Source organism: Enhydra lutris, unplaced genomic scaffold (assembly GCF_002288905.1).
Source record: "Enhydra lutris kenyoni isolate GAN:26980312 unplaced genomic scaffold, ASM228890v2 scaffoldscaffold38, whole genome shotgun sequence".
Lineage (NCBI taxonomy): Eukaryota > Metazoa > Chordata > Mammalia > Carnivora > Mustelidae > Enhydra > Enhydra lutris.
In genome coordinates, this window is record NW_019154122.1 from 17,897,264 (window position 1) to 17,910,493 (window position 13,230).

The 13,230-nt window shown below is 66.1% G+C and overlaps 1 protein-coding gene across 1 annotated transcript in view; it reads right to left on the reverse strand.

Annotated features, from left to right (window-relative positions):
• The window catches only part of LOC111154804 (tumor protein p73), a 47,420-nt gene extending 34,450 nt beyond the window's left edge, over positions 1-12,970 (reverse strand). The window contains exons 1-3 of the mRNA XM_022514723.1: positions 12,669-12,970; positions 6,038-6,129; positions 5,631-5,751 (exon numbers count right to left, since the gene is read on the reverse strand). Coding sequence (XP_022370431.1) covers positions 5,631-5,751; positions 6,038-6,096 — 180 coding nt within the window. The 5' untranslated portion in view covers positions 6,097-6,129; positions 12,669-12,970. The remainder of the gene's footprint in view (positions 1-5,630; positions 5,752-6,037; positions 6,130-12,668) is intronic.
• Positions 12,971-13,230: the final 260 nt, after the last annotated feature.

The window sequence follows — 13,230 nt, forward strand, 5'->3', positions numbered from 1 at the left end:
CAAGGAAGTCGCAACCTGGGCTTGACAACTGCAAGGAACTGAACTTTGCCAATAGGCAGAATCTGGAAGAGGCCCTGGGCCAGATGACACTCAGCAGCCTGGGAGACCCTGAGCAGGGACCCAAGGGAAACAGGCTGGACTCCTGACCCATGGAGACTAGGAGGCTATGGGTGCTGTTTGAAGCCACCAAGTGGGTGGTGAGACCTTGGGCAGAGGAAGCCAGGGCTCTGGAGTGGCTCAGGCCGCGGGGAGGGCCCGGGGACCCAAGCCGGGCCCAGGGATGCTGGCCGTCCAGAGGGAGGACACCAGGTCAGAAAGGTGTCTTCCCTTAAGACCTGGTGGGAGCATGGAACACAGAGGACAGAGGGGCCATGGCCCACCCACACTGCGGGGCACCACAGAGGAGGCTCGGGCACCTCCACAGCGAGCCCGGGCCAGGCTGCGGCCCCGGACGGACCGAGAGCAGGTGTCCACGTGGGCCGGAGCCCCAGTGTCTGCCTGAGCAGCATCTGCTTCCTGTGCATTTGTCCTAAGTCCTGGCTGTCCAGGGGACGGGGACCGGGAGCCAGGGACTCTGTCCCGAGAACTGGCCCCCTCCTCAGTCGGTCGTCAGCTGCTCCCTCTAGGTGGCCTCCCAGGTGGCCCCACCAGCTCTCCTGATTCTAACTCACTAGAGATCGCACACCAACCCCTCCCGCAGGACTCAAGGCAGCAGGAGATGCGGTGGGGTATGTCTTCCTCCTCCCGAGGGCACAGGACTCAACAGAAGGGCCCCAAGGATGTGCCTGCTCCGAGCCAAACTCCTCACACGCCGTCCTGACCACCCACAGGCTCTGCACCCCCCACAGGGGAGGTCACCCCAGGACCTGGTGCTGGCCGGGGCTTGGCTCCGTGCCCCCTAGAAGCACTCCCACCATGGCCTGTAGAAGGACGTGAGCTTGGGGCTCACTGGGAGGGCAGGCAGGCTGGGGGTCCTGGGGCTGACTGTGGGAGCTGAACCCCCTCCCTGGCCTTGAGCTCTACCCCAACACCTTCCTTGGGGCTGCGGAGCCTCCCTGAGGAGAGGGCGTCCTTCCCACCTCCCTGTACACCTGTCCCCTTCCGAGGACCAGCCGTTTCCGGAGAACCTACTTCCGGGGTCCACACTGGGCTGTGCCCTCCCTTCTCCTGCCCTTGGGCAGAAGTGACCCCTCCCCAGGCCAGAAAGGTCTGCCCTGGTGACCACGGGGATCTTGAGCCCAGGCATCTGCCTGGCTGTGCGGCTCTCTGTGGGCACCTGAGCCCTGGGCAGGTGGTGGTGGGCCCCAGCCCGGATCAGCTGCGCCTGACGCGCCTGACGCCCCTGCGGCCACAGCCCGGCCCCCCGCCATGGCCCACCTGCCCACACCAGCTGTCACCACAGAAAGGCGCTGGGAGAGGCGGGAAGAGGCTCGGGGAGGGTGTGTGGGGGCAGGGAGCCCCACAGACTCTGTGGGGGATGGAGGGGGTGGAGGGAGGCAGCCAGGCTCAGCGGGGCACTCGCCATCTCCCTTTCATGCCTCATCAGAGCTGGGAGGGGGCCCCCTCCCCCAAGAGCCTGGCCCTCGTTTTGTCGTTTTGTCCCCAACTCAGAGGGGACACACAGGCCCTTAGCCCACACCCGGCCGCAGCAGAGTCCGGGGGGGGGGGGGTCAGGACTCCTGCTCTGGACACCCGGAGGACCCACGGCGGGGGGCTTCATCCTGTCTGGGCCCCCGCCCCGGGACAGTGGGGGGCCTCCAGGCCCAGTGCAGACCCCATAAGACTGCCCTACTCACGGCATCAGCCCACCCTCCTCCTGAGCCCCTGGGGATGCTGGGGACCCAACAGGCTTCTCTCCCCTTGCAGGAGATGGGAAGTGACTGCAGAGCTGCTGCCGCTGGCCGGTGAACCCCGTGGGGTTGGCTGCCACGGCCACTGCCCAGGGCAAGGGCTCTTCCTACAGGGACCCCATGGTGGACAGGTGGCCACAGAGGCCCTGGGGTGCCAGGGCCTTCCCGGGCACAGCTGCTCCCAGGCCCCTGATCCCTCTTCAACACAGAGCCTCGCCCTGCCTCCCCCTGCCTCCCCCTGCCTCCCCCTGCCTTGCCCTGCACAACATCTAGCTTTATCACACACTCCCCGTGGGCCAGCCACCACCCTTGTCCTCTCCATGCTGATGACGTAGATGCTCTCACCAGCTCAAGGTACAGACAAGGAAACAGAGACCCGGGGAGTTAAGTAACCATCCCCCATGACTCACCTGGCAAAAAAGTGGTAGGGATGGGATGGGTTAGAGTGCCCCATGCCCACGAAGCCCTCCCTCTATGCCCCCTCAGCCGTACGGGGAGCTGGGACCCTGGTGGCCATGACCTCAGGTAGCTCACCCTCCCCCCAAGAATCTGTGCACTGGGACCCCTCCAAGGCCTGCTCAGGGGCCAGGTGGCCTCCTGGGGCCCCGTCCTCTTTACTGCCCGACTCGGTGTGGCAGGGGGTGGTCCGGGGACAACGACCAGTCCTTCCCACAGGGCTGGGAGAGCCCGTGCTGGGCCCCATACACGCGGACTGCCACCCGCTCTGCCGATGGCCACGGAAGCGGTGGAGAGGGTCACCCCTGGCCCCGAAGTGGCCTCTCTTCTGGCCGAGGTCTGACTGCGGGAAGCTCCCATCCCATGGGAAGGAATCTGCCCCATGGCCTGCAGGGCCGACGAGCGGAGGAGACCCAAGGTCCGGACAGCGGGACGTGCCACCCCAGAGGGCTGATGCTACGTCTTGCTGCTGGAGCAATGGCATGCCTGGGGGGCCAGGTCCCCCGTGACACAGGGCACGGCCGGCCCACGGTGTACGCACCAGCCTTCACCTGGCCCGTGGGCTGAGTCGTGGCCGCGGGGCCGGCCGGTCCTGGGGATACCGGACTCCACCCCTGCTTTCTTGCCCCTGCCTGGCCTGGCCTCAGGACCTGGCTTCTTGTCCAAGGTCACCAGCCTGGAGTGGGGCTGCCCCGCCTCCCCCATCCTAACCCGAGCAGCCAGGCAGCTGGGTGGGGAGGGAGCTGTGTCCTCTGGCTCCTGGGCAGGACCAATAGCCCCGCCCGCACCTGGCTCCCGGCCCCTGGGCACACGGAGGCCCTTGGTGGGACAGTCCGGCAGCGGCCTCCACCTGTGTGTCTGGGCTGTGCTGGGGCCTGGCGAGGGGAAGGGCGGGCGGGCTGTCTGCTCGGTCACGGGGCCCGGACCGGTCACGGGGCCCACGACGGGCAGGCAGGGAGCCGAGGTCGACCAGGCGGCTCCAGGGAATCCGCAGCCCTGTGAAGGGAGCGTGGTCCAGTTCGCCCTGCGTGGCTTTTACTAGAAGGCGGGTCCCCACCTGACAGACTCGGCCCTCTTGCTGTTGGCAGAGGGGGAGGCCACACCCTCGCTCCCCCAGGGCCGCTGAGAGGCCAGCCCCCCATTCCTAGCCCAGACACGCTTGGCACCCCACATCCTCCCGGGCGGACGTGGGGGGTGCCTCCCACCCGGGGGGCATCTGGGGCTGCCCCCTCCACCTACCAGAGCGCAGAAGCCCCTCTGGACACCGGGGCCGTGGCGTGTCCAGGGCCCTCTGCCCTCAAGGGGTGAGCGGGGCGGCTGGGGGGCGAGGCTCCCCACACTCAGGAGACCACACTCGGGTCCGCCCTCCCTAGAGCTCCTGCCCCTCTGCAGAGTAGACGGTGTGAGCGCCTGGCTGTCAGCTTCTGACCGGGAGGCGCCACTTAACAGACACTGTGTGGAATGGCTGCGTGGCCGGCGGCCAGTTGGAGGGAGAGCCTGGCCCCCCAGCCATGCGGCCCCCTCGCAGAAAGCCCGGAGGGACCCGGACCGCGGGCCATCGAGTGAGCCTGCCCTCCCTGCCCACGCCCTAAAGCCACGCGTAGGCTTTAAGTTCACCGATAAAGAGTGAGTCACCCAAGCCCCAGGCCGTCCTCCCTGGCCCCGCATAAAGGCAGAACCCCCCATCTGCGCTCTCTCCCTCTCTCCCTGCCACTGGCCGCGTGCCCCGGGGCCCGCCGCGTGCCCTCCAGCCCCGAGAGTGACGAAGCCTCTTTCCAAGGCGCTGCCGTCCGTCCTGCACCATCAGAAGCACAAGGGTCGGTCCAGCCGCGGCGCTGCCTCCGTCAGGAGCCGTCTGAGCGCTCGCGCCCCCGACGCCGCCAGCCGGCAGTGACATCACCGACACACTGGGGAGAACGCTCATGTCCAGGGGGGGGACCCGGGAGGGGAAAGGTCTGGACCCTTGGCCCCTGGGGAGCACCTGGGATGGGGCAGCCCGGCCCATTGAGCCCCACCCTCCCCTGCCTCTGCCTCAGCTTCCGCCCCTGCGCAACGGGAATCGACAGGTGGGGACGTCGTGAGCTGCTCTCACAGCGATGGTCTGAGCGAGGCAGGAGGCCCGGGCCGGGCAGTCAGATTTCTCAGACCCAGTATGAAGGGTTCTCGGGGGAAGCCGGGGACTCTGGAGCTCCCTGCTCACCACACCTCACCCCCCCGGCGGCCACGGCCCAGGTCGCGTGGGGGCAGCCTAGTGTCCTCGACGGACACAACTAAGGACACGGGGGACCCTCCTGCCCCCACCACTGCCTGCCCCCGGCTCATTCACATGCCTGGAGCCCCCACGGCCCTTGCTGGTTGCCAACAGCTCTGGGTTCTTCAGAGGGGATGAGGGCCTCCAACTGTTTGAGGGAGGGGCCTGGCCCTCCCGGCCTCCAGGGTTCCCAGCACTGCTCTGGCTCCTGGCCTGGTCCCCTGAGACGGACACGCTGGACGCAGCACAGCCACCTCCCAGGGAGACGGGGCAGCCTGGGGTCGAGCGGGGGGGATGCTGGGGATGGCAGGTGGCACTAGGCCTCCCTGGGCCCAGCGGTCCTCACACCTGCTTCTTATGCTCTACCCGCGGCAACCTCTTCCTGACGCACAGGGCCCAGGACGGCGGTGCACCGGCTCACACAGCCCTGCCTGCTCGCCAAGAGGAACACCCGGGGCGGTAGGACCTGGGACATGGCAACAGGTGTCAGGGCCTTGGTGGTCCCTGCACGCCCCCACCCGGTCCCTCCTCTTGAAGCAGCAGCTCAGTCTTCCTTTGGGGTCCTCTTCCCACTCCACTCCATCCCATCCTGCCCCTGTCCCACGCGACCCAGGCTCATCAGAGGCACAAGGATGGCTCAGATCTGGACCCCAAACCGTGTTCAGACTGCTGAGAGGCAGGCCTCTTGGCCAACCAGCAAAGAGGAGTCCTCCCTGCAAGGAGGGTGATGCCGGTGGGGCCTGGTGCCCTTCCACAGAGACTAGAGGCTGCCTAAGCACAAAGCCACTGTGGAGGAAGCAGGGCAAGAGACAGAGGCAGCGGTTGGATCACCTGGATCCAGCCACACCTGAATCCATTCCTACACCTGGATCCAGCCACACCTGAATCCGTTCCTACACCTGGATCCAGCCACACCTGAATCCGTTCCTACCCTTGCACTAATGGTTTTAGGAGCTGGTACATTTCCTACTTTGCCACTGAAACGTTCTGACAACCCCTGAGTGCCTGTTTCCCGACTCTGCAGTCTCTGGGTCAGGACCATGCTTACCACTGCAGACAGCAGCCCCACTCACCATGACAGGCGTGGTCATGCCCTGCAGGTGATAGACATCCATGCCAGCCTCTGGGCCGCCCACCACCTCGTTGTTTCCTTGGCTGGACTGGGGAAGGTCAAAGTAGGTGCTGTCTGGTTCCCTGGGAAGACAGGAACAGAGCCATCAGCCCCAGACCACCCAGGCCGGTGCTCGGGGCTGGCCCTCGGCTCCCGGGGGCCCTGCCCTGCAGCCCACCATCTGTCTCCTCTGCCAGCCTCTCCAGAGCTAGGCCAGCAGGGAGGGGCAGCCCCACCGGAGCTCTGTCCCCTGGGCCTCTCCTGGCCCAGACTCTGTACTCTGCATCCCCAGGAGAAAGCCCAGGCCAGTAGCCCCACCTCCCCCTCATCCAGCCCGAGTCCAGCCCAGTGGCTGGAGGCAGTACTCACAGGGAGCTCCAGAGATGCTCGAATGTGGCCCCCTCATCTGTGGAGGTCGGCTGGGCCATCTTTTCTGCACCCAGCCCGGAGGGCGGCTTGCTCTGTGAGGAGGGGAGAAGGACCCTGGTGATTTGAGGAGGCCGGCCCATGCCCTCCTTCAGCATCCCCGGGGGCTGGACAGGGTGGACACCCCTTGATACCCCCCACTTCATCCTCCCCTTTCTCAGGCAGGACCCCACCTTGCAGAGACAGGTCTGGCTCCAGACCCAGGTCAGGGAGGTGCCCTGGGCAGCAAGGGCTTCTCAGAGCCGTCCCTTTTGGGGGGTTTAAAACAGCACCCCTTTGCAAGGCTGCCGCAGGGCCATTTGGGTGCTCGAATCAGAAGTCCTTGCTGTGCCTGGAGCACAGTAAACACGGGGACGGGTGTGGCCGCTATCACTATGAACTGTGTCTCTAGGTTTGGTCTTCAGGCCTTGGGCCAGGCCTGGGGGCTCCTGATGCCCCAGGACATGAGGACAGCTCAGATCCTGGGTCACCCCTTTCTTGGGAAGGGCACATGCAGGGCAGGCCCAGGGGCTGGAGCCGAGCCCGGGGCAAGGCTGGCTGTGCCCCGTGGCTGTAGGAAGTCAGCCAGCCGCCCTGCTCTTAGACAGGGTTCTCCCCTGTGGCCGGACACAAAAGCAGTTCGGACCCCACGAGGGACCCCCAGGCCAAGGCTGTGATGCTGTCACGAGAGCAGGATCACTGTACTGTGGGCCCCCTGTCACAGATGTCCAGGGACTGGGGTGCCCAGACAGTCTAGCCTTTGTCCCAGGGTTTCCTCTCCTGAGAGCGTCCACACCCAGCTCCCACCCCGCAGTGGGCCTGCCATCCCAGGACCGGGCCAGGCACAGCTGGGGCCCCCATCCTCCCGTGGCGGGAAGGGGCAGGGAAACCAGAGCCCGCCCCGCCTACCACCCCTCCAAGGCCAATGTGGTGTCTCCCCTGAGCCAGCCCCCGGGTCCTTGGCAAAGGGCCGTGGGAATCAGCTTGGCCGCCATCCGCCTGGCAGTGTCCCAGCGGGCAAGTCCAGACCTGCCCCCAGCCGCTGGGGGAGGGAGGGCACACCCACTGTATGTCCCTTCGTCCCCAGGTGGGCAGCTGCTGGTGGAGGTCTGTGGCCCTCTCTGGGGGTCGCCACGTGCCTGGGCACTGGTCTCAGGAGCAGTGGCACGAGCCAGGAGTGCGGCCTCAGGGGCTAGGCTGGGCACTGGCAACAGGAGGTCCGAGGGCTAAGGCGGGCTGGGCAAGGATGGCCTGGGCCTGGCAGCTCAGAGAGCACTGGCCCCAAACCAACTGTCCCGCAGGCTCAGAGAGGGTCCGTGCCCGGCTGAGGTCACACAGCACAGCTGTATGCATGGGAGTGACCGACGGTGTTTCCTCAGAATTCAGAATTAGTCACCCCGCCCCAGTCACTGTACACACACCTTTAGCACACGACCTTCCCACGAGGGTTTTTTTATACTTTATTTATATGAGAGAGAGAAAGCGTGTACGTGTGTAGGCAGAGTCCCAAGCAGACTCCGCGCTGAGCCCAACCTCACAACCTCGAGATCATGACCTGAGCGGAAACCAGGAGTCCAGTTCTCAACCGACTGAGCCCCCCGCGTGCCCTGACCCCCACGGGCTTTAACAGGGCTGGGCGATGTGGGCTGGCATGCCTCCTGTTCTGGGGCGATCACTCCCGCCCTGTCCACAGCACAGTGGAGCCCAGTGCTGGGTGTGGCGCTGGTCACGCGGTGATTCGGGTGGTGGCCATGGTAGGCGGCATAACACCAGCTGCCTTGGAAGAAACCTGCCCCCCGCCCCGCCGCTATGGTGGGCCCTTCCCAGGCGAGCAGGGATTGTCCGTGGAGTGGCCTCTGGGGGTGGGGAGCGCACGCCGATAGGAGGCCTTTTGGGCGCCCCCCCTTCCTCAGTTTGCTGATGGACCATCCAAGCCCAGAGACGGAAAACACTTGGCTGATGTCACACAGCAGACGGTCAGCAAGGCCTCGCCAATCTAACCACGGCGGCCGAAAGACGCCAACAGCCCACACCAGCCCTGATGCACGAATGGACAGACGCGGTCCATCCGTACAGTGGGGCATCCCTTGGCCACGGGAGGGAACGAAGCGGGGCCCCTCGTGGCGGCTTGCATGAGCCTTGAGGACACGCTGCTGACCGAGGGAACCAGGTGTCAGGGTCCACGCAGGACGCTCCCACGCAGACAAACCCACAGGCCCCGGAGGCAGGTCCCCAGTACCGGGGCCGGGCAGAGGGGACAGGGACGGGGTTTCCTTCGGGAGTGGTGGAATATTCTGGAGCCAAATGGAGGCGGACGTTGCAAAGATTGTGACTACAAAATGTCACTATGTGGTTTACCTTTCAAAGGGTTAGTTTTATGTTACGTGAATTTCACCTTGATTTAAGAAAAAAATGAATCAAAAAACCGAAGAGGCTAGGGTAGCATATGGGGAGCCCTGGAGCCGCGGAGCACGGGCTGGGCACTTAGCCCACTGGCCGCAGAGAAGGGAAAACTCCCCATGTCCTGAAGCCCAGTGTCCCGGAGCCGGCACGGGGAAAGAGGACACATTCTGCCTCGAGCCTCTGTGCCTCCCTCCCAAGGGAACAGCCAGGGAGGTGGGACCCCAGAGCCCTCCCACCCCAACCGCCAGGGGACACAGCTGGCGTGTCTGCCCTCAGCCTGCACCCTGTTTCGCCCCGAGCTGCACCCGGTCAGGCTGGCTCTGACCGAGGGGGAGGGGGCAGGGCAGACGGAACCCGTCCGGGCAGAGGGCAGAGGGAGCCGGTCCGGCCACACTGGACGGCAGTAGGAAACTAAGTGACCCCCTAGTCGCTGGGGCCCCCGTGAGGGCCGGAGAGGCATTCCAAGGGCTCCCCAGACTCTCTGCTGGCCGACCCCAGGTCCACTGCTCCCCCATCACCACTGCCTAGGCCAGGCCCTCCCTGGGTCCAGCCCGGCCCCTGCAGTGCCCCACACCAGTCCCCTCCCTGTCTAACCCCTCGCCCCAGGGGGCTGTCCCTTGAGCATAGGCAGAAGGCCCCAGTGTCTCGCTGTGGCCCACCCCCACGCCCCTCGTCCCCCACAGGCCTCCACACTACTGTCCTGGGCTGGGGGCACTGCCCAGCACCCGGGGCTCAGGTCAGAGGCCACCGTCTCCAAGAGGCCATCCCGGCACCCGGTTAAGCCAGCTGCCACGACCCCGTGTTACCTGCGTCCTTCTCTGTCGGTCCACAAGCAGGTCCAGCCTGAAGGACGCAGAGACACAGTGGCCCGCATTTACCTGTTCATGTCCCGCTGGGCCCCTGGCCCAGGGCGGGCTCCAGCCATATGCAGCCAGGCGTGCCCCGTGCAGGGCCACCGTCACCGTCACCGTCGCCGTCACCGTCACCGTCGCTGTCACCCCCGCGTGTCCTGCTACACCCGTCGTGCTCCCCACCAAACCCCGTGTTAGGGAAGGCGTCCCGTCCTGCCCATTGGGCTTCCCCACTGAGCCATGGGCACAGGCCTGGAGGGGACTTCCCCGCTGGCCTGAGACACCGGCAGTGGCCCCCGCTTCAGAGGTGCTGATCTGATGCACATTCCCAGGGCGCCCGGTAGGCGGTGGGCGGAGCACTGGGTTCTTGGTTTTGGCTCAGGGTGCGATCTGGGGGGGTCGTGGGATCAAGCTGAGCACGGAGCCTGCTTGGGATTCTCTCTCCCCTTCCCTCTGCCCCTGTGTGCGCCCTCTCTCCTTCTCTCTCTCTCTCTCTCAGATAAATAAATGAATCTTAAAAGGAAAACATCCTGGGGGGCCCTGCCCAGGGCTCCCACAGCGGGAGCTCAGGAATCTGCATCTTTAACCGGCACCAGGGGGTTCACCGGGACTCGCAGCCCAGCCCCCGCTCCATAGGGCCCTTCCCTGTCCACCTGCAGGGTGGCCGCAGCCTCCACTGGTGACTTCACTCAGGATCTTCATTTTGGCAAAACGAGGGTCCAGAGACTTGCGCTGCCCTGTTCACAGGATGCCACGGGGCCTGAGCCCAGAAGCTACTGCCTCCATGACTCCCAGTCTCGCTGGGAGGCCCCCCCGAGCCGGCGCACAGAGCCCAGGCCCCCGCGTCCACGAGTCAAGGGAGCCGCAGACCCCGTCCCGTGGGCCCCGGGAGCTCCCACCGGCCATGGAGACAAGCAATGCTGATGTCGGGGCGAGGACCGGGGCCCTCACTGGGCACCAGCCCTGGACCCCGGGGGCCCCTCCTCTGTCCTCGGGGCAGGGGCAGGGTCATCCCTGGACCCACTGTGGCATTTCATCTGAGGACGGCAGAGGTGAGACCTAGGACAGCCCCTTGTCAGAAACACCAATGGCCCTACCGACCCGCATTTTAAATTTGGAAACATGGCTCCGGGCCTAAGGACAGTTGGCAAACGCAGCCCACCACCTTAAAGATCACGTGTTCGTGGGGGGAGGACAGGCCCCCGAGGAAACGTCTGTGAGGCTGTTACCGAGGTCCAAGTGCGGACGCGGCCCGGACCGCCGGGGGCCTTCAAGGAAGAGCCGGTTCCCCTGCAGGGAAAGGGCGCTCAGCCTCTCAGGGAGCAGGGCCCCGGGGGGTGAAGCCGTGGGTGTGGGAAGTACGGGCGCCCACAGGGCCCAGGACCGCCTGGCCGGGGTTCAGCGCCAGAAAGGGTGCCCCGGGCGTCCCCGCTCTCAGGGCGCTGGGCCTTGCTGGGGGCTCTGCTGACGCTGCCGCTCCTCAAGGAATTTCCAGCAAATTCCTGTTACTTGGGGGGCGTCGCGGGGCTGCCGGCGAGGCCCCAGGACCCCCAGAGCTCGGGTGGGCTGGGGGCACCATGCAGCCCAGAGCCGGAGTGGAGGCGCAGACAACCCCCTTCCTCTTCAACTTCGGCATGTGACACATGGGATTCCCGAGTCCCCGACCCAGCGGTCTCCGCCAGAGCCCGCGGCAAAATCTCCCAGCATTTTCATCGTCAGCCCTGGCGGGGGAGGGGTGCTTCTCGACACCCCAATCCCTGCGGTCCCCTCACAGAGAATGTTCTAGATCTGGGGTCAGAGTTGCAGGGGAGACCTGGGGCCACACCACTGCTTCTCGGTGCTGCTGGCCAAGCCCTACACAGGGCCTCCGGGAGCTCACACCCTCTGTCACGCCCAATCCCCGTGTCCCCTCCCTGCCGCCTACCCTGTCCTTACATGTCCCCTGACCCCGTTCTGTCCCCACATGTCCCATCCCTGCCTTCCATCCTGTCCCCTCTGCCCCTACCTTTCCCCACATGTCCCCCCCACCCCGTACCCCACCCCCATCTGTGTCCTCCTAGGACAGTTCAGGCCCCAGTGTCCTCCAGGAAGCCACTGTCCTCCCTGATCCCTAAGCAGGACACTGTCTTCTCTGCCTCCCATCGCCGAGCAGGCGGTGGAGCACAGCTTCCTCTGCTTGGCCCCCAGGAGAGCCTCGCTTGTTGGGCCGGATGGTGCCCCGTCCCCTCCCCCTGCCCTGGGCCCCCACACCACCTCCAATAAGCTGGGGCTCCTGTGACCCGCTGACACTTGACAAAGGGAAGCACCCCATGCGGGGGGATGGCAGTCCCCACCCCCGTCAGCGGTCACCCCCTCCCACTGCTTGTAGAGTCCGGACAGGGAGGGGACGCTTGGCCTGAGCACAGGGAGGGCAACTCGGGGCCATTGGGATTCCAGCATCTGGGGAGGGAGGGAGCTCCCTTTGCCCAAGAGCCCCGCTCTGACCCTGTCCCCAAACACTCCATCTCAGCGGTTCTTCTGACCCCGTGGGTATGATGTGGCTCCTTCCCACCGTCATCTCCCCTTTGCGCTCAGCAAACTCAGAGCATCACAGGAAAGGACCCCAGGGCCTTCCCGGGCCCCTTCCAACCAGCCCCGTGGACTTGAGGCGACTGCGGACACTCTGGCGCCCAGAAGGGCCCTACCTGGGTGGAGGCTCCAGCGGCTGGCGGGCGAGGACCGAGGGAGCAGAGCTGTGAGAGGGCGCTTGTCCCCAGCCCAGCGGAGTCCCCGCAGGACGCTCCGGGCCCAGCTCCCGACAGGCCTCTGCCGCCCCAATCACCCCCCAGAACAGGGGCGGCCCTCGCCTCGTGGGGTGCGGCCCGGACGGCCCAAAGTACGTCCCTCCTCAGGGACCCAGGCCAGCGGCCATCTTTGCCCGCCCCGCCGGCCTGTGGCCCAGGCCACGTGGCCACGGGAGTGCTGGGCAGCCCCAGCCACGCAGGGTGGGGTGGGGGGGGGGTCAGAACAGGGCTAGCCGTATCTGCGCCCGGGACCTCCTGCAGAAAGACGGGGCCCCGCCGGGCCTGGTGAGGAGGACATGCCCACGGGCCTCCCGTCACCCTGCACCGGCTCACGGTTGCCCCTCTGCCCAAGGGGGGAGCGCAGTGACGGCCAAATTTAGCCTCTGCACCCTGGGCCAGGGTGCACTTGTGAAATAAGAAAACAGCTGGAGGCGCCCGATTAAGCTGCCCTCCTCGCCTCCCTCCCTCCCGGGCCAGGGCCCACTGGAAGGAGGCAGGGCAGAGGGCAGCCTCAGAGCCCCCTTGGGCCCTGTTCCTTCCCACCTGCCAGCCTCTTACCCCAGCCGTCAGCCTCCGTCACGGCCAGTGGCTGCCACCTGCAGCTGGCAGGGTCGGGGTGGCCTTCGTCCGGCACCCGGGCCCAGTGCGGAGGACTAGGAGCCGCCAGCCGTCCGGGTGTGTCTGGGGGTTGGCTTAGCACCCGCGGGAGCTGCACAGCAACCGTGCCCACCCCTGAGCACGTGGGCTTCGCACGCTTCCAGAAGGAAACGCCGGTAAAGCAGGCCGCCCGGCACCGTGGGGCTCCGGGGTCTGGCCCTGGCCAGGGGAGGCTGTCGGCTGAGCAGTTTCGGGAACCCACGACTGAAAACCCCAACACCCGGCAGGAAAGGGCTGTCACAGACCAGCTCCTGCAGAGGAAGTAAACCAAGAAACACCCAAGCATCGCCAGCCGCTACAGCACCCAGAGGGGGGCGGGGGGACCAGAAAATCTGCAGCTCCTTTGACTGTCGAGGTGGAAACATGCACAGAGAGGGGAGGTCACCTGCTCAAGGACACCCAGCGAGTTGGGGCCCAGAGTCAAACCCAGCCGTCTGGCTCAGGGAACCCTGCTCTTGACCCC